We start from the raw sequence: 21,812 nt of genomic DNA, 5'->3' as shown, positions 1-21,812 counted from the left end.
GATGCGTTGGCTGTCGTTGGGCTTGTGCCAGAAGTGGAAGTGAGTAGTTAGAACTGCCTGGTGACTTTTTTGTTGAGTGGTTCATAAATGCCATAATTGCCTGATTCAGATCTTCTGCACAGGATTAAGTATTCTTTAATTTTCTGTGAACACACCTTTTGGCTTACACACTGGCATTTTTTTAATTAGAGTTTAGTTCCTGTTTTCCTGAAGATTTAACTCATGTTTATTTACTCGTTTTTAACAGGTCATCGGAACAAGAATCACCAAAGTGAGTTTTCTTTAAACTTTATTATAGATTCCTTAGCTTTAAGCTATGTAACAAAATACATAAATTATTTTTTCCAAGTACTTATTTTTATAGTTTGAAAATCGAAATGGATGTGTAAACCAATGAATATTATAAAGCTTTTATTTTTTTTTTTTTAAATAAGATTTTGGATCAGGATGTGGGAAGTTTTACTTCCTAACATGACCATAAGTGCTGTTAACAAAATAATAATAATTTTAAACTGTTCAGTATAACCTTTTGTAAAAGTTTACTGATGCTAAAATCTGCTGGTAATTTTATCTCGTGACTTTATGTAGTGCCAGGAAGCACTAACTGAAGTAATTTGTCATGTTCTTCTGGTGGTGTTAATTTTTTCTACACTGGAAGATCATTAGGAGCTATGCTCTCAAGTTGCAAGTGAATATTTTCTTAATAACATATGTTCTGAAAAATGTATTATGATGTGTTTACATATACAGTGTTCCTGCTTACTTAACAATGACTTCAAGAAATAATGAAAACCTCTTGGAAGCTACCAGATTAAAAAAAATAATCATAATAGCATAATTCTTTTTTTTTTTTTTAAGTGTCATTATTGTTTGCCAAAGTATTTTCAGATTATTGAAAGAGCCAAGTGAATCATGTCTCCTGAAAAACATTTCCTGTGGTAACTGAAAATCCTGCAAATGTTGTACAAACCATTTAATTCACATTGCCAAGAACATGTAATAAAACTGAGCATCAAAAATATTAAGGCAAAACCACATTTGCCAAATGACATCTTTCAACATAAGTTGTAGTCAGATTTCTACAAACTGAGAAATAAGTGTTTGCATTATTATTAATGTTTGCAGGTCCTGTATGTTAAAAGCCTACATTACGTTCCTCTGCAGTGTAGTTCATTGACAGCTAGCAGTGGCCCCTGGGAATGGTTCAGAAAAGCTCACGTATATGAATAGAATTGCACCAGAGCAGAGACTGATGTTGGAATTCACAAATTTCAATGCCAGGGTTTACTTCTGATACTTCCTCTCTTTGAGGATTTAATGTTGCTTTTAGGTATGGTGAAGCAGATAATGAATCACATACACTCTGTAAAAAAAAATAACATCACGTGCTTCCAAGGATCAAATGTACTTCATTTCAGTGTTGGGTTGCCCAGTAGCAGTGCAGAGTATTGCTGCAAACTGTCCTGCCACTGAGCATCCATGATGCAAGTGCAAGGTCAGTCTGCGGTGTGGCACATCTCAGTTTGTGCCATACACAGCACTATACGTTAATGATAGGACACTGTGTCTAAGCTGCACCGAGCTTTCCCAACACACAGATTTTCACAAAGTATTGTGTAGTTTTTGTGAAGATGGATCTTTTATTATGTATGGTGAGTTTGATCTAATTGAAGAACAATTTTAGTTGTATTAGAGGTCTGCATTTCTTCCCCTTCAGAAGAAATAACTGTAGCTGAGTGAACATTTGAAAGGTCATGGGGCACTACCAGGCAGCTTGTCCAATTCTAAGATATGATGTATTCATTTACTTACTGTTTTCTTTCTTTTTTTTTTTTTCATCGTTGAATTTTAAGGTTCTTGACCCATTAGTTCAGGTCTACACTTCCATTTAATTCTGGGTCCTTCTTCATGGCTATAATTACCTCAAAGACAGAATATAGTACTGTTATTAGCCCTGTCAAGGTCACTTCATTTCCTATTTCTCTGACAATTTACCGTGGCTTTTCTGCAAACCACCTTCTCGCAGAGAGATAAGGTTGAGCTGGCACTCATGTGAGTGGAATGAAAAAGAGTACTTTGCAAAAATGAGTGGAATCACAGTATACAGTTTTCATGGGTAGGACTGGAGTGCCTTTCCCCTGGGGCTCAACTCTCATTTCCTCCACGTTACTGTGATTTCCTGTACCACTTCAGCATTGCCTTTCACTGCTAACCTCCAAGTAATTTGCTAAAAATGTTTCTGCTACTCAGTTTTGTTTTGTCCCTTCTTCTGGACATCCACAGATCAAATAACTGTTACTTTGAATGGCAAGAAGTGTTAAAATCCAAGTATGAAATTGGCTTGCTCTTGGAACCGAGCAGTACGTTTGCATGTTTTATGCTGTTTAACATAAAAATCTGGATAACTATACCTTCCTAATATTTATTTATCTTTCTTAAACAAAGGAACGTATTGGGAAATAGTCCAACTCGGAATTCTCTGACCCATACCTCACCTAAAACCTTGGCTCAGTCTCCCAATGGAGTTGGTAACATTTCTGGCTCTTACCCTTTGGAAGGGGTGGATAAACACTTCTTAGAAACATATGACAACATTACAAAAAGTAGCTCAACAGAAGATTCTGGTCAGTACTACTGTGATAAGGTATGTTCAGTTGCATTCTTTTAAAATCAAAACTGGTGCTAAATGTAGCTTTGAACTGTAGATTTAGAATCCACATAAATTGTGATTATATCCTGGGATGAGCATGTTTTATGCGGTAATAGGAATAAATCTTCTTGCCTTATTCAAACGTATCTAAAACTCTATATAAAATATGATAGGCAGGCCTACCAGCTACATTGTTTTCCCATAGTGTCCAGGTTTCTAGCAGCATTTGTAGGGAATCTCTTAATGGAATGGGAATCCTTGCATAACTCAAGTGGCTATATGACTCAATAGCAGACACAACTCTGTTTTATCCCAGGCATCTCCTCTCTGGGATGGCTAAAAATCACGCTTTCACCAGGTGCCCCATGCTAGCTTTATGACTGCAAATCATTCCTCTCCTTTTCTCCAGCCTCTTCCAGAGGTGTGCTTAACAACTTTCTAATCTGCCTGTCCAGTAGCTGCCACCAAGTTTTAATCATTCCGGCTTGTGGATCTCCTGCAAAAGATATCGTGTACCCTTTTAGAGGAGAAAAGTTGAAGAAAAAGAAGTAACTTCATAATACTTAGAGTAAGAGTGCTTCAAGGGTGTTGTACCTATCTTTTTTTTTTTTCCTTCAGTCACCTTTAGCAAGGACAACACATTGAAAAATTTAATAGGTATCAATTGGAAAAGTTAAGATGACAGTAACAGTGTTAGTGCAGAAAAAGCAAAGAACATATCCACCAATATACATGCTGCTATTTTTACAATTAAAGGTTACAATTGTGAGTGTATTCTTTAACCTTAACTTCTTCCTTTTTAAAACACGGATTTACATAGAGTATTCTTGTTCAGCATGTCTACGTTTGGATACACTATATTCTTATTTGCTGCTGTCTTGTTTTAAAAACTAGAAAAGTTTGTTGATTTTTCTGTATATTACAGAATGAACTAATTGAGGGAGAGTTACTTTTGGTGAGAATCACACCAGATGAAGATGGGAAGTTTGGATTTAATCTAAAGGTAAAACACCAATCTTTTGCTTATTTTTACAGGATTTATGTAGATGATTTAGCATTATGAATACATTTCATTTTTAATGACCATGACATGTTTCAAAAGCAAACTGCCTATTTTGCTGCATAAATGTGGACTCCAACATTTAATTGAAGGTATTTAGTTCTGTAAAAACTTGCTTCTGTATTATAAAACAAGTTAAATAGTTGAGTTTGTGATACCTTATTGAATATACCCATAAAAAATCACATTGGAGAGATGAAAATTAATTAAGGAAGAAAATTGAAATAAGTATTGATTTCTGTGTAAATTTTTGACATCCCCTCACTGAAATTCTATTTAAAAAGATAGAGTAGTGTAAACTAGCCGTAATATCAAAATCAGGGTCGAATTTGATCATTTTGCTTGAGGCATTTTATTGGTGGAGCAGTGGTAGCTTCATGTAAAGGGAATAAGGGAAGATAGCTGTCTGGAACTTTGCTACCTGACCTCTTGCAAGTTCATCACAATATTTAAGGATACTGTCCACTTAGTGAGTACAAATGTTGAATTAGGCTAGGTCGAAGAGTAGGATTTGAGTAATGGTGCATTTCATCTGTTTATTGCCTGTTAAAATGTACAGGCAGGCAAAGACACTGGTTTTAGTTAACTGGAAAAAACACACACGTCTCCTGACATTCACTCATCAAAATTCAACCTAACTGACTTACATGTACAGTGATAGAACACTAACTTTATAAAAATAAAATTAAAATAGGCAATTGCTTATGTTTATAATGTACGTATTATAATGATACATTTATAGTCATTATTTTCTTCATCTCTAGGGTGGTGTAGATCAAAAAATGCCATTACTGGTATCGAGAATAACTCCAGGATCACCTGTAAGTAAATTCTTACCATTTTTAATCTCTCATTTATTACTTCTTCCACCAATGTCTAGTGTTTACTCATAGGAATTTGGAAACACACAACCAGTATGAAATAATAGATGAGCTGGGTTTTTTTTAGAAATTGATTTGACCAGTGTTTTCTTGCGCTGTGGATGAAAAGATTGGGAATTGCTGAAAGCATGTTTGTTTCCCCTATCATCTCAAAAAATGCATCTTAAAATGGCTCTGGAAAATGGAAAATGTTTGAAGAGGGGCAAAAAGAATGGTTGAAGATGCAGAACAGAAGTGAGTAGTCTGGGCCTCAGCAGCCAAGAAAAAAATAAATGATTTCAGAGAGATATGGCAAAGATCTGCAAGGTTTTTTGGAGCAATGTGCAACAGGTAGCAGGGGATTCCATTAAAAGAAGTATGGAGTATCAAATCAAGTTTGTGAAAGTCAGGTTGAAAATGAATGAATAGTAGTAGTTCTTTGGGCACAAGACACCTATGAAACTCCTTGACAAAGGATGCTGTGATTAAAATAATTTTGTAGGGTGGTTAGGAGAGGATAAATGCTTGAGGGAACAACCTGTTGACAGCTTGTTGTGGTCTGACTATTCAGTAACTGAAGAAATCCTTAATGCTAAAAACGCTAATAGGATGGGGGAATACGGAGGGCAGAGCAGGGGTTCAGGAGTGGGGAGCAGAATATGTTCAGACATTGGAATGAGTTGCCTAGAGAGGTGGTGGAGTCACCATCCCTGGAGGTGTTGAAGGAAAGGTTGGATGTGGTGTTTAGGGACATGGTTTAGTGGGTGACGTTGGTAGTAGGGTGATGGTTGGACCAGATGATCTTGGAGGTCTTTTCCAACCTTAGTGATTTTGTGTTTGCACTCATTTTGTTTTGATATGGATATTTGATTATGGCAATGTTTCTGGACTACGTGTACATTCATCAAAATCAGTACAGCCGTTGAGTTCTTACGCTGAATTGTGAAATAATGATATAACACTAACATTTTTCAAAATAAGTGGTTCTTAAGTTTGTGAGGATATGCATCTTATATTTTTATTTCACTCACCTTCTTCCAAAGTATATTTCCCAACTCTCATAAAACAATCTCAGTGTTAACTTGATAGGAGATAGTTCCAACTTAAACTTACAAGTCTGTTGTGCTCTACATATTAGAGACTCTTGAAATGTAATAAGCAGACACAGGGCTGATATCTGAATGTCATGATGTAAATCTAGCTAAAAGAAATTGTTTGAGAACTTGTATGCTGAAGCATTTAAGATTTGTGGCTTGACTTAACGCAGTACACAGCACTCTGTTATGAGCTACAATATTTGAATAGAAAAGTAATAGGAAATTATCATTATAACTTGAATCCATAAAGGGAAAATGAAACAGACCTTAAGGGTTTGTGTTCAACCTAGCAATCTTCGTAAGGGTTATTTGAGATATTGAAGTGAATATAAGACAAGCAGGCTCATTTCACAATTTGTGAAGGAAAGATGCTTCTCCAGAGGCAGTGGTTATCCTTTGGCCGATCAGATTGTCTTCTGGGAAGTATGGCAGTATTGATCTGTTTTTCTCTTTGTTGATTGGAAAAGGACTGTAATTCTAACTTAAAGGCTTCATTTAAGCATCTCCAATTAGTAACTGTAGGCATAGATAGAAGTGACCAATTAGCTTTCTAGACTAATAAAGCAACAAGTGAGCAAGTTATCAAGGGTCAAGGAATAAACTGGAAACTTACACAACTTACACAACGCAGTATTCAATATTCAGCAGCAGTGTTATATAAATCACACCATATTACATGAAGAGGAAAAAATAGAGAGCATAACAGTAGTAATGTTGATTATATAGTTTTCCATAAACTATATTTCACCTTCTCTTGACTATTTAATAAAATGTAATTGATATTTGAGAGTTTACGTAGTTATATGGAATGCATTTTTGGTTTACTTTAGCTTCATAGAACATCAGAGATGTCATTCCTTTATTGTATTTGCTGCTGTTTCAGCTTGTTCTGGATTCACACATTACCAAGCAAATTGTGCTCAGGGACACTATTTAATAATATTATTTGCCAAGAATATTTATGAGGTTTGTAGGTTACTTTTTTTTTTTTTTTTTCAATTTTCCTTCAAAAAGATTTGTCTTTTTTTTTTTTTTTTTTTTGTGGAAGAGAAGAAACTGTACTCACAAAATAAGGCAGTATTTTCCCTTTGGAAAATAAAAAAAGGGGAAAATAAAGTTGTGTGGGTTTGTTTTTTAAATTCCCTTCTACTACAGCAGTAATCTAGATTGCTAGAAAAATTTGAGGACAGAATAGCAAAATGAGTTGCAGGAGAGCATAAATCTAAAGAAAAACAACTTCTTGCAACTGGTATTTTTTTTTTTTTAAACAAAATTTCTGTACTGTTTTTTTTTTTTTCCTCCCACAAACAGTATTAATGTCCAAAGGTGATAAAGAAGTAGTTATGGTTGTATTTAATAAAACTTCTGACTGAAAAATAGTATGCATGCTTCTTGGGGCAATAACAAAGTGATTAGCATAAAATGAAACATTGGGTGTGTCAATAGGACAGGAAGCCTTTGACATAATTAATTGTCTGAAAAAGCTCTGTATCTGAAAAATCTACAAATTATGCTTACATGGAAAGAATTAATTCCCCTTTGAGATATATTTTATACAGTCAGATGATTCAAGCAAGAGAGCTGAGGCATTAACATGTCACATGATTAATATAGCTTCTTTGAGCATAGATATTCATCTTCTCCTGTAATAAAGAATAATAGCCAGCAACCAGCCAAGAATTCTAAATTATTGACAAATGTAGGAACTCAGAAACCATTCCTTCTATATTTTTGTTGACTTCTTGATGCTCCTAGACTGACCAGATATGGTCTGTATGACTGATACGATCTTTATATCGTTTATCTTCTCAAATATTACTAACAGCATTTTAGAGAGATTAAATCAATTGTTCATAGTCGCATTCTTCAGTCTTGCCTTCATAAATTATACAAAGTATGGAAGGGACTCTTCTTGGGAACTGTGAATACCTGGTTAAATCAGTGTTGAAGGACACCGTTGCTGATTATAATTGTTCCTCTCTTTTCATGTCTTTCGTTCATCATTGACAATCTTCCATATCCTTTTTTCTTTAGAAAAAGTGGGGGAAAGCAATCTTAATTTTTTAAATTGATTTTTTAATCAGCTTTTCTATTTGGATTCTTTTCTTTTGCATACATCTTTGTTTTCTCTATCTTCCTTCTCTTCTCCCTTATCTGTTTTCTGGCACTTACACACATTTTAAATTTTCTTTAATTTTACTTTATTTTCTGACACAAACGGTTCCCAATTTATTTTCATCTCCATATCACTTTTTTTTTTCTAGCTGTGCATTTTTCTTCCTGTTGGTTCTATCATTATCACCTCTCCTTTGTCATCTTCTGTTTTTTACTTGGTAATGTAGTACATCACTGATAAACTTAGTTCAGGAGAGTTATCCATGCTTCCTGCAAGGTATAACCAGGATCAAGAGGAAAGGGCTAATTTAAGCATCTTGTTCACATTTTGTTTCTTGATAGGACCAATAACATTGGATGAACAAAGTTCAGGGAACCTGTGTTAGCATGAAGGAAATAGAGGGAATAACTATGAATACGGAAGAAGAGACTGTAATGGACTTAGGTCTCATTTATAAAAGATTTTAAATGGAGTATTTAAGTATATGATTCTTGTATAGCTGGGTACTTCCTAGACAAACTGAAAATTGAGATAGCAATGAAAATAGAATTGTTATGTAAGTTGATGCTCTTGTCAAAGGTTGTCTTGAATATCTCCAAGGTGGGAGACACCGCAAGCTCTGGGCAGCCTGCTCCAGTGCTCAGTCACCCTCACAGGAGGGAGGCAAAAAAAAAAAGTGTTTCCTGATGTTCCAATAGAAACTTCCGTGTTTTAGTTCGTGCCCATTGCCTCTTGTCCTGGCTCTGGGCACCACTGAGAAGGGCCTGGCTCCTTCCACTCTGCACCCTCTCTTCAGGTATTAATATGCATTAATAAGATTCCCCACTGAGCCTTTTCTTCTCTAGACTAAACAATCCCAGCTCTCCCAGCCTTTCCTCATGCTCTGATCCTTTAATCAGCTTTGTATATCATAGAATCATAGAACGGTTTGGGTTGGAAGGGATCTTAAAGATCACCTAGTTCCATCCCACCTGCACGGGCTGGGATGCCACCCCTAGATCAGGTTGCCCAGGGCCTCATCCAGTCTAGTCTTACCTCCAGGGATGGAGCATCCATGGTTTCTTTCAGCAGCCTGTTCCAGTGCCTCATAAGCCTCTGAGTGAAGAATTTTCTCCTAACCCCTAATCTAAATCTCCCTTCTTTTTTGTTTAAAACCATTCCCCCTTGTCCTGTTATTGTCTGCCCAAGCAAAAAGTTGCTCTCCAGCTTTTTATATAAGCCCCCTTTAAGTGTTGAAAAGTTGCAATAAGGTCACCCTGGAACCTTCTCTTCACCAGGCTGAACATCTCCAGCTCTCTCACACTTCCTTCACAGGAGAGCTTCTCCAGCCCTCTGATCATCTTCGTTGCCCTCTTCTGGACCCTCTTTAACAGCCCCACGCCCTTCTTGTGCTGGGGGCCCCAGACCTGGACACAGCACTCCAGGTGGGGCCTCACAAGGGCAGAGCAGAGAGTGACAATCCCCTTCCTCCATCTGCTGGCCGCTCCTCTGTTGATGCAGCCCAGGATGCAGTTGGCCTTCTGAGCTGCTAGCACTCACTGCTGGCTCATGTCGAGCTTTTTGTCCACCAGAACCCCCAAGTCCTTCTCTTCAGGGCTGCTTTCAAAGAGTTCTTCTCCTAGTCTGTACACTGACTGTACTCACTCATTCCTGGGATTGCCCTGGCCCAGGTGCAGCACCTTGCACTTGGCCTTGTTGAACCTCATTAGGTTCACATGGGCCCACTTCTCAAGCTTTTCCAGGCCCCACTAGATGGTGTCCCTTCCTTCTGTTGTATCAGCCACACCGCTCAGTTTGGCATCATCTGCAAACTTGCTGAGGGTGCACTTGATCCCACTGTCTATGTCGTTGATAGATATCTTAAACAGTACCAGTCCCAGGACAGACCCCTGAGGGTCTGTCACCAGCCACTTGTCACCAGCCTCTACCCTGATATACAGCTATTGACCAAGACTCTCTGGGTGCAGCCTTCACGTTAATTCATCACTCAAGCCAATATCATCATTCTGGCCATGGCTTGAATTACTTTGTGCGGGATGCAAAGCTAAGTGTGCTAGCAAGTGTGGCAGGAAAATAAGACAAACAAATGCTAGAGTATGGAAGATAAACTAAATTGCTGTATCCAAGGCAAGCTATAATGCAAGTTTTCAGTTGTAATGGGAAGAACCGTGTCCTAATGTTCTGTGCAGCACAGGTAGGTAGCACTGAAATGTGTTGTAATTGCATAGTACTTGAGCATCATAAATCAAATACTCACCTACATCAATTTATTAAAACTCTAAGTGAATGAAATGGGTATATCATTTGATATCTACCAATTAAGAATCTGATAAATATCAAAAATACAACATATGTATAAACTTCTTAAAATTGTAAAAAGAAATGGATGTCCAGGGAACATCATGTTACTTAAATTATCCTTGGTTTAATAACCTCAGTCATATTTGGGCTTTTCAGTATTCTCTGCATAAAAAGTGAAGGATGTTTACTTAATAAGTCTGTCATCTTGTATGCTTAGAATGCTTTTTCCAGAAATTCATTTGCTGACGTTTAGTGTTTGAAATTTATATCTTTAAGAGCAATTTGCTAATGGCTATCTGATGAATACAAATTCTTTTTTTAGCTATTAGTATGCCGTTTGAACTGTTTCTCATCTTCATTGAGAGGCTTTGAAGCAACAAAAAGCTTTAGATCTCATTTCTTTGATAGAATTTCTGTAACAGAAGATGAAATTTTGTCAAGAGGACTCGGAAGAATTTGCTTGCATGATGAACTTCATATACTGATTTGTTCCTCTTTACATGACTGGATGCAGTGACATTTATATGTTTCTTTGGTCTTGAAACAGGCTGATAAATGCATTCCAAAACTGAATGAAGGTGATCAAATAGTATTAATTAATGGACGAGATATCTCAGAGCACACGCATGACCAGGTGGTCATGTTCATAAAAGCCAGCAGAGAATCTCACACGAGAGAGCTTGCACTTTTGGTCAGGCGGAAAGGTAACTGGGCTTATTTTATTCACTTTTTAATGTATTTGAGACTGGTGTTCTTATGGTTGGTGGAATACCTTCTATTTAAATACATGTGTTCTTGGTTCACTTGGAATATGTCCGTGCTAGAAAGTTCTCCCTGCATTTAAATTAGTATCATAAATAGTTTTAACTGGAGGCTCTTTCCAGTGCAACAAAGATTCTGTCAAGTTAGAATTTCTTCTTATGTTTTTAGCTCTAAAAATCTACAAAGCAGCAAATGATTCCTTTCAAAAGTTCTTTTTGTAAATATACATAATTTTACAAATTGTTAATTGCGTGTTTGCAAATACCCATGAGCTGCTGTTGCCCAGCACGATTATGCTACAAAACAAGTCAAATGAGCTTTCTTTAAATTCCTACAGTAGATGTTTTATGATGATAATGAGTTTGACCCATGCAGTCTACTCACTAAATTGCTGCTGGCAAACAAGACAGTCTGAAATATGTAGGGGCATAGGCCTTTATATGTAAAATACAGAGGACCAATCTTGTTCCATTTTGCTTGCTCCTATTTAAACACATGCAGATCCCAGGAGCTTTCAGATGAAGTGAAACTTCTGGTTTATTATTTACTTTCTTTAGGAACCATGATGAGACCTTAACACAAAGGTTTGCAAAGAGTTTCTGATTACATTATGACTTAAAAATCTGAAGGGATTATGCTTTGCTGGGAAACAGGAGGCAATAAAACCGCATAAATGTTATACGCCTCTGTAGCATTTACTTTATTTTAAATTTTGTATGTTCCTGGGAAGACAGATGTCTCTGTGTTTTGTTCTCCCTGAACACAGTCCTGCTCCTGTTATTGCAGGCCTCTCCAGTGACTCTGTGCAGTATTTAGTCTTTCCTTAACCTTTTTTCTAGTCCACTTCCTACCTGCAGATAAGTCTCTTCTTAGCTAAAGATAACCTGTGACTCCATGCCAGTCATTTGTATAGGCATGAGTCCAAACATTTCCCCATTTTCTGTAGTTTGGCAGGTATGGGCCATTCTGATCATTGCGGAGAATAACCACAGATGGACACGTTCAGTGATACAATAGCTTTCATAGAGCAACAGAACTGGTGTATAGTTTAACATTTTTCACATTCTTCAACATGTTAGCAAGGAGTATCATAGAAAACTGGCAATTTATTAAATCAGATCCCTCAGTGTTAGTATAAGAGATTGGAAAACAGAATTCAGGTGCTTCTCTAGTGGAAAAGAAGTACAGTATATGCTTGTGTTGATTTTATTGCAGGAAGTCCAAGCTTTTTGACATATTCCATTAATTAATTTCTAAATTATTTTAGGCAGAACTCATTTAGTTTTCACAATGGTTAATGTTGTGGGCTGTAAGCATGTCCAGCAGTTCCACCTGCAAGACTAGATGACAGCAAAAAAAAAAATATCTTTGCGTTTGGAAGTAGTGGTTTGCCATCATAGTTGGCTCCTTAAGGAGTTTTGTTTTCCTGAAGACCATGAGGACCTTTTACTCTTTCCCTTTTCTTCAGTAATATGGTATATAAAGAAATGAAAGTCTGTTGCTGTTACTTGCTTTCTTGAGACCTTAAATTTGCAAATCTTGTTCTCGCAAGCTGGTAAATCTTAGTATGTGTTGCAAGCACATTAGTACTGTATTTAACAGATTTTAATTTTCAATGCATCTTTCAGTAGTTAAACAGTTTGTGGAGCCTAAATCAGAAGATGAAGTTGATTCCCAAAATCTCCCAGATTCTCTTCTTCCTATCTGTTCTGAATATGCTGATACTCTGGAGGAGTCTATGGAACAGCTAAGGAAAGGACTGGAAAGTGGGACAGTACTTATTCAGTTTGAGGTAGGTAATGCTCAACTCAAACGCTATTAATACAGACCAGTAGCTGTGACCATCAAGTAAAGTCAGGGCTTAATTAATTACAAAACTTATTGCTCCCTTTCGGTCTTATTTCAAGAGAACATAAATATGAGTTGCCCATCAGTTTCACCCTCCCCTGCAGGAGAAAGAGGAGAATGAATTATCAGACTTGCATAAAACATTACCTGCTGAGACAAATGTTTTAATTAACATGTTTCTAGCTCAAATACCCAAAGCTCACTAAATGTTGGGTTTTTTATTGAGTACAATAGCAGAGTTGACAGAGGATAGTCTTGTACTTTGTTTCTTTTCCCATGCTGCTCAGTGAAGTTTCTGAAACCTTTTATACCCTAACTTGATTTTTCACATTCTCATATTTCACTGCCTTTCATGGAGTAACAGCAGCAACTTGACTGCTCCTGTTCTTCTTCTCTTAGAGGCTGATATGAAAGTTTGCGATGTTAAGTTATATTTGAGGTTTGTAATGTGCAGTCTGTGATATTTTTCAGTAGCAATCCAAAACATTGATGGTTACTTCATGGGCAAGTTACTCTGCTGGTGAGGTTCCCCCGTATGTGGGATAAGACTTGGCTGAACTGCTGTATAGATTAATTCATTAATGTTTGTTATGTTCTACAACATGTCAGCAGAGAATATCCTAGAAAACTGACTAACAAAATGTACTTTATTAAAATAGTTCTTCAGTGTTAGCAAAAGAAATGAGAAAAGATAACTCAGTTCCTTCTCTAATGGAAATAAATTATAATGTGTGTGTGTTTGTGTTCATTTAGCTACTGGAGATCCAAACATTTATTGTAACTTTGGAGAAACCCTGCTTGTTATCTATTAATTTCACATAGTTGAAGTCTGGCATAATCCTTTATGACTCGAAACTTGTAGAACAGTAGTGCCTTCTTTCCTCATTTTTTATGTTTTTCCTTTGTTGTTACAAATGCCATGAGATTTAATGGTGATTGCTGAAGAGTTGTGGTGTTATTTATTATATAACCACTCCTTTTATGAAGACTGCTTTGTTTCCAAAATTTCCGAGAGTTAAAATCCCACCCTTTTTTTTTAAAAATAAATTCTGGACTCCATAGTTTATATCGGCTTACCAAAATCCACAGCAGTAGTTGCAGTGTTGTAGTAACAATTTGTTAGCTACTGAAACAGCAACTCAAAAGATATCAGCCAGCCTTTAAATGTGCTTATTGTGCATAAATTTAGTCAACAACTTTGACAATGTTTCTTTAATAATCTTCATAGAATGTTTGATTCTTTATGACAATTTTTTTTCCTGATAGCATTTCTAAAAGGATATTCTTGATGTTACAAAAAAGTGCAGAACCCTTTTGTAATGTAATAAACTTATTTTAGCGATAGCTTAGCAATCTCTTTTTCTTTCAATTCATTGTTTAGTGGCCTTCAGAAGCAGAGACAATTGCAACATCTCTCATCAGCTTTGGTAATTCTCACAATCTCCATTCATGTTAGTAAAATAGAGAATAATTGTTTAGTACATTATCACATATAAAGTTTTTCCAGAACATATTCCTATAATTATAATTTATGTCCAGTTAAGCAGAATTTAACAAGTCTGTCAATGATATATGACCTTTTTGTTAGGCAACAGCAACAAAACTCCAAAACTGTAACTTAACATTAAATTAGTCTTCGTTGTCTTCCACAAAATGTAGAAATCTTAACTTGACTCAGGTAAAATGGAACGTAAACTATAACTAATTGAAGCTGTTTGATTGCTGCATCCTCCTTCCTCGCTTATGCTGTGCAGTTGAAATATGTTGTGAGCCATGATCCTGAGACCCAGCGTTTAGCAAATCTTTCAATAGAATATTTTTTTTATGTTATTCCCTTTGTCTTAAAGTAGGGGATATTAGCATCCTATTGGTTTCACTTAATTTTATGTGTGAAACCATATTCGAAATATTTAAACATGAGAGATGCAATTACATCTTTGGCACAGCTGGGTTACTCATTTGTAAGTTGCTTTCATGTATATTTAATACAGCAAAATTGTAATTGTATAATTGCATTTCTTGATTTGTTGTTGTTGTGTTTTTCCTCCTGTACCCTTCATTGCCTTAAACCATGCTCTCAATGCATTTTGATCTTAAAATTTATTTTTGGTATAATGTATATGTTCGCGCATTCACTTCAGTTAAAATTTGTGAGGTAGAGCATGACCCAAAAGAAAGGAAGTCACGTATTAAGAGACTGTGATACATTAAAGATTTGCATTTTCAAGTATTTGCAGGGTTGAATGTGGTAGTTTTTGTCCAGAAAATGTTTGAATTTTTGTATTACAGTTGACTCCAAGAAATATCGGTCCGTATTTTTTTTTCTTCTGATGTTTTTTATTGCTCAGTTCTTCCACACTCATTCTCAGTTTTACTTCTAGCCCTCCCACAATTGTGTGGTACATCTTATAAGACAAAGAAGACTTTGCAAGGAAGCGGTCTATGTATATCAATGATTTGCATATTTTCTCTCTTTTCCTAGAAATTCTTCTAGAGATGATGATGGACTAGGAATAATAGAAATTATTTTCACATAAAAAGATACACATATATAAATAAAACTCAGGAATTTTGCACAATTGTATCCCTCAAAAACTCACCTATTTTTAAATTCTGCCTTGCAGCAACTTTATAGGAAGAAACCAGGGTTGGCTGTTACGTGTGCAAAGGTACCTCAGAATATGGACAAAAATCGATACAAAGATGTTCTACCTTGTGAGTATTATATACAGACTTTTTGCATATTTTTTTACTCTAAATGATAGTTTGTAAGACTGTTGTATTTAATTTCTTTGTAAAGATTTAATTATATTATCCAAGTTCTGTGATATAAGTTATATAAATGTTCATTTTATTTTCTAAAAGATCTATTTTGTTTTGTAACCTGCTGTTTATGTCTGCAATTCCTCATTTTTTTGACTTAATAAAAAGGAAGCATGACCCATAATTTCTAATTCAATTCCTTCTTTATTTTATTTTTTGTGTGCAGATGATGCCACCAGGATAATACTGCAGGGAGATGAAGATTACATTAATGCGAATTATGTGAATGTAAGTCATACAGAGACCTGCATTTGTTCACCTTCTATATTACAATAGCAGACTAAATTTAGCCTTTTTTAAGGAATAAGAGATATTCGTTTTACATTTTGGGGATTCATAAATGTAAAAGATGTATAGATACATAATGTAAAAGAGGAGATGTTTCTTGTGAAACAGGTGGTCACTCTGATACACAGCAGATAAAAGCACATGCAATCCACCATCATTTTCCCATACTGCATGACATAATTTTGTGGATTTAATATCTAGCTCCTTATGTAGACCTGAGAAAATGGGCAACATTCCAGCTTGATTTTTTAATAATACTTTTAATGAAAATGGTCTTCGGATTTTTGTCTTGTGGCTGTGAATATTGATTCATTAAATTGATGAAGCAGAACAGTCAACTCTTGTAGCTTTTTGTTAGTTACTGAAAGTGTTTTCCTGTCTGATCAATGTCTTGGAGATTAAAAATAGTTTAGCATTGCTTAAATTAGGTATTTTGTCAACTTTAATTTCTCAATAAATACCTCAGAAAGCTTGGAAGTGTGTGAACAGTTCTTGTCTGTCAATCACATTTTCCAACCTGTTGTTTTTCTGATAGCCTTTGACTATATATTTTAAAATAAACCTTTCCAAATTAGCTTGTTAGCTAATTTAGGTATTAGGACCAATCTTTTTCAAAATGTAGGTGAAATCTGTAATTTTGATTCATCTCTTTCTGTAAATAATTTTTCTCTATTTTGTAAATTCTGAGGCTGTCTCCTATAACTTAAATTAAGCCTTTTTCCTGTAGAACCACTTAGAGCCTATCAGCTATACTATAAAGGGTCCAGAAGAGAAAACAGAACGCTAATTGCCTAAATCACAAGTTTAAGATGGGAGACAAAGAAAAGAGGGGGGAGAGAATGTGTATCAGATACGTTTGGGAAAGAACAAACTATTAACTTACTGCATATTAACTATTACATTGCTTTTGCTAGTGCACCTTTGGTATACCTTGCCTTACTAAATATTTCTTACTAAATATTAAAGAGAACATTGAAAGATTTGCAGTTTCAAGTTTTGAAATACATTTTCAGTATTAATTAGCTCTTCCTATTTCGGTTGAAGAGATGTAGTATTTATAGTATAAAATTTGTTTAAATTAATTTTTTGAAGATTATCACATAATAAATTGTGATCTTGATGGTCTTCTTGCTCATATTCTTAATCTTTCGTAACAACATGCTCTGTTTGAATGAAACTCTGAATATTAAAAAAAAAAAAAAAAAAGGCACTAATTGAGTAGTGAGAACAATTTTACATAAGGCATTTTTCTCCTTACAGATGGAAATTCCTTCTGTGGGCATTGTGAACAGGTACATTGCTACACAAGGACCTCTTCCTCACACATGTGCACACTTCTGGCAAGTTGTCTGGGATCACAAGCTGTCGCTGATTATTATGTTAACAACTCTCACAGAACGAGGACGGGTAAGTATATTCAGGTTCTTTGTATGCTGAAGAAATATACTATGCCTTCAAACTATTTCTCACATTGTTATGATTAAATAACCCTAAAATAGGCCACCTTATTCTGTTGAATCATTTCTCTGAAGGCCAGGCTTTCTGAATTACTTAGAGGAAGAGATTTATTTTTTTTTTTTCTGTTCAGTTTATTTGAAAACAAACCAGCTATCAGATAAACAGAAATCACTGCACTGAGTTGGACTTTGTTGATCAGCCAGCTATTGCATGCTGTCCTTTCCCATAAGAACTGAGCTCCATGTTACAGTGACCCAGTGGTTCAGAACATGTCTGGAAATTTTGAGCACATTGAGCAGAACTTCCAGCATGGCTTAAACCAGAATCTGCCATTTCACTACTGATTAAATTAAGCATGTTAGTGGTCAGAATATAACCTGCTTGCTTTTACTTAAGTCAAAGGTTCTTTCCTAAAATTGCTCTAATTCCTCTAATTTTGCTTAAATTCTAGCGCTCAAGTAGTTTCAGAACAATACAGTGAAAATTAAAGCAATATCTCTTGCAATTTGTTGTAGTTTGAGTTAAGGAGTCCTTTTTAGTTTTAAAGATCAAGGTTTTAAGTGATTAAAGAAAGTAATTGTTTTTGAAGTTTCAGAAGCTAAAAACTGAACTGTGGGAAAGGTGATGTTTGGGTGCCTTTACCTTAGCATTTATCTTTATTTCCTGTATCTATTCTACACTATCAATTTTACCTGGCATCCCAGTCAAAAACTAATGGTTTTGGAATGCAAGAGATCAAATACTTGAGGTCCTAAATAGCTTCATGATTGAGAAGGAACACTTAAACAACATAATTCCTCATCAAAGTGTATGCAAGAAGTGTAAAAGCTGAAAAGAATAAATTTGAACTACAGTCAGACCACACAGCTATTCATTTCAGGCTGGAAACGAGGAGACGTTTCTTCTCAGAAAGAGCAGTCAGGCATTGGAACAGGTTGCCCAGGGAAGTGGTGGAGTCACCGTCCCTGGCGCTGAGTGACATGGTTTAGTGGGTGACATTGGTGGTAGGGTGATGGTTGGACCAGATGGTCTTGGAGGTTTTTCTAACCTTAATGATTCTGTGATTCATAGAGACAGACATTTTTGAACATCATCTGGCACAAAAATGCTCTCTTATCTTTCTTCTGTATTGCAATCAAAATAACTTCCTTTTCTTAAGAAGAAGCACAGGCCAATATTTGTCTGTACTTTTCTCAGTGAGTTGAAACTTCCAAGGCAATTTCTAGCTAACTTCTAACCATCTTGCCTTTGCATTGAAGTGCCATGTGCTTTCTGAGTTTTGTTTACATTCAGATGTGACCACAGTTTGTGGGTGAATTTTTAGAGACAGAAAAAGATGCACAACTTTGCCAGAATATCCCTATTGGCAAATGCCATGCCTTTTTTCAAGCCCCAGAGATCTTATATTCTAGATGTACATATCTATTTTCAACAGTGTTAAGATTTATAGCATGGGATTAAAAAAAAAAATCCAGTAAAGTTCCTTTTTTTTTTTTTTTCGTAGAAATGACTGCACTATATTTTGACTTAGGTTGAAAGGAGAAACGAGACTATTACAGTAAAAGTTATGGGCATAGTAATTAAAATTTGAATAATTTATTTTTATAAGTCATTGAAAACTGAGCCCTAAAAAGGCAGAATGAACAAATGGTAAAATTTCAAAATTTTCAGTCTCAGCTGTAGTAGTTAAAAATAAATAAATAAATAACACACTGGTAGGCTTAAAGGTTAAGCCATTATGGGAGTGTATGAAATGAGTGTGAGGCAGAGGGTAGATTACACTTTCCTGCATCAGTGAGTATGTTTCTGGGCCTATGTTTATAACTCCAGCATTTTGACAAAGTTCGTTCTTTAAGAGATCTGTCTTCAGTCTTACATCTGACATTAAAAAAAAAAAAAAAATGCTCATGTTGCTTATCTTCCACAAATGACACTCAGAAGAACTGAAGTTGTTCATCAGTTCTCGTCTCTTTGCTTAGTTTGCCCTAGAAAAATGTGAAGAGCAGCTTTCATTATGTGACCCAGTTACTGCATATTATTGTCCCTACAGTAACTTTCTGTAAAGTATTCTTGCTACAAGTGTTTATAAGCATCATTGTGTGTTAAAAATATTTTCATATAAAAACACAAAATGTTGTCAAATGGAAAAGACTTTTTTCCCGTTCAGTGACTTGCTGTCAAGAACTGAAGTTGTGCATAGTTCTTAGTGGCATGAAAGAGGTATTAACCTGAGCTGAGGAAGTTGTCTTTACCTAGGGTTGTTTCATTTCCTTCATCACTTTCTTCCAGGGGTAGGGGACAGGAAACCGTTCTTAAGAATGCAGCTGGATAAGTACCAGGCATGCTGTACTTCTGGAGGAGTGCATGTTAAGGAGTGACAGAGTGCTGTTATTCTTTTTCCTGCTTGCTCTTCCTGTGCAGACTGAGTTATCTCTTAGGGTCCCCAGAAACAGAGCATGCCTTGCTCTTGCCTTCAGCCATGAGACTGCAGTACTGGAAGAGGAGGGGAACAGGCTGGTTTGCACTTCTGCTTGCTTTATCTTGGTAGCACAATGTAGTTGGGCTCTGCTGAAGTTTCCTACCTACTGTTAACTATGGAAACAGCGTTCTTACAACACTAGTAGTTCATCTAATTACTATTTAATGTTTATGATATATATTTCTATAACTTATTATAATTAATATTTGTAATAAACCATTTATGCATTCCAGTATGATCTCACTTTAAGGTTAAGCAGCCTTATTGAAAGTTTAACTGAGTCCCACTGGTGTATACTGAAATCTGTATAGATTTTTGAACAGTGACCTTGGTGAGCATTGATCATCATTGATTTGGTAATGCAGTTTGTGTAGATGATCGTGGTCATGGAAGAGTCTGTCATGTCCTTTTGTTGAAAGGAAAGCATTAGATTCAGTTATTTAGGGCTCTGCTGAGGCAAGTCTTAAACACTCCCAGGAATGGATATGCCATCGCTTGTTTGGACCTAAGAAGTGCCATTGTTTAATTGTCGTTTCACATATTCCAAGGTTAATTGTTCTTAATACTGAATAATTTTATTCTTGTATCCTGGAAGGATTTCCCCCTGAAGCAACCTCTGCCTGTTGTTTATTGGCCTGTCACTGCACATCCTTGTGAAGACAGCACACCTTTTTGTATAACTGCCTTTTAGATATCGAATACCTGCTTAAATCCCCCTGGATTTTATTTTCTAGACTGAACAAGTCCAGTTTCTATAACCTTTCTTCATATGTTAAATTACCCAATCCTTTCCTGATCTAGGTGGCCCTCGGTTGGACCCTCTCCATTTTTTCATGTCTCTTGCAGTGGCATACATTCTCTATTGATTGTATATCCATACTGAGAGTTCACTTACATTCACATGAAAAGCAAGGTCTGTTAAGATTTTCTTCACTAAGTGATTTACAGCTTGGTCTTGTACTTCATTCTCATATAGTAGCTTTTAAAGTTTCAAAACGTATTTTTATATAGAGATCTTCAAGTTGTGGAAGTAGGCATATAGTTGTAGACTGCGTTTTGGGGAAATAAATACTTTCATTTTCTTCTTTTGAGTCACATCAAACCTGGAAGACTTGCAAGTGGTTGTTTTGCCTTTCCTGAAGAAGTCTACTTTTAATAACTGGTTCATACACATTTTCAATTTTTAGTTTATTCTGTGGTAAAACCATCCAGAAGAGCTGGACTTAGCACTTCATGACCTTTTGTGTAGACAAGAAAATTGTCAGTGCTCTGTTTCAGTGAATTCAGCTCAACTCTTTCTCTAACCGTATGACCTAGACCTTCTCCTCCCTTTCCCTTCTTTGATGAAAACAAGTACAGATTTTTGACCTTTCATGCAGTGTCCCAGCCATTTCCACTGCTAAAACTGAATTAACAAGCTTGTTTGGTTGTGGCTAACTTTGTATAGATAGATGTGTGTGTAACTGCATGCAGCTCCTAAGTCTCACAGACCACGTTTGCCCTATGCAGCCTAGCTTCTAATGTGTTTAAGGCACGCTTTAACAGTTAGGAACCACTCTGATGAAGCTGAATATGATTTTAAAGCTACTCAGTATCTTCCAGGGAATCTTAATCAGGTTACCTTATGCAATTCAAAAGCAATATATTCTCTGTACAGACCTGAAAAATAGAAAGCCACAGCTTTAACTGAAGTGGAAACTAGATCCACAGCATTCCCACCTGCTTGTACATGATCTGCATCTACCTGCTCAGTGAAGTTCCATGCAGCTGGCTGGAAAAACATTCAACACAGAGCAGGAATAAAACGTTTTACAGAGTACTTTAAGCAGCTTATTTCTTTTAGTGCTATCCCGGTGTGTCGTGCTGAGGGAAAGCATGGACTAGCATATTCCCTTTTTTTTTTCTTGCACTTTTTTTTTGTCGGCATAGTATTTGGTAGCATTTACCTCTCTGTAACTGAAATCCTATGACCACTTTGTAAAACTTTATACCAGTCTGATCAAGTCTTCAACTGCACTGTTCTGCACTACAGAGCTCTGATGCTCATTCAGTGTTTGTGATGGAATGTAA

The 21,812-nt window shown here is 36.0% G+C and overlaps 1 protein-coding gene across 5 annotated transcripts in view; it reads left to right on the top strand.

Moving 5' to 3' along the window:
- Window positions 1-21,812, top strand: part of PTPN3 (protein tyrosine phosphatase non-receptor type 3) — a 164,242-nt gene that overhangs the window by 122,332 nt on the left and 20,098 nt on the right. For all 5 annotated transcript variants that reach the window (XM_084508444.1, XM_084508446.1, XM_084508447.1 and 2 more), the window contains 9 exons: window positions 248-271; window positions 2,446-2,644; window positions 3,576-3,653; window positions 4,475-4,531; window positions 10,632-10,788; window positions 12,475-12,638; window positions 15,319-15,409; window positions 15,684-15,745; window positions 17,066-17,212. In XM_084508444.1, the coding sequence (XP_084364570.1) occupies window positions 248-271; window positions 2,446-2,644; window positions 3,576-3,653; window positions 4,475-4,531; window positions 10,632-10,788; window positions 12,475-12,638; window positions 15,319-15,409; window positions 15,684-15,745; window positions 17,066-17,212 (979 nt within the window). The remainder of the gene's footprint in view (window positions 1-247; window positions 272-2,445; window positions 2,645-3,575; window positions 3,654-4,474; window positions 4,532-10,631; window positions 10,789-12,474; window positions 12,639-15,318; window positions 15,410-15,683; window positions 15,746-17,065; window positions 17,213-21,812) is intronic.

Source organism: Aythya ferina, assembly GCF_964211825.1.
Source record: "Aythya ferina genome assembly, chromosome: 2".
Lineage (NCBI taxonomy): Eukaryota > Metazoa > Chordata > Aves > Anseriformes > Anatidae > Aythya > Aythya ferina.
This window is presented reverse-complemented; position numbering and strand designations above follow the sequence as displayed.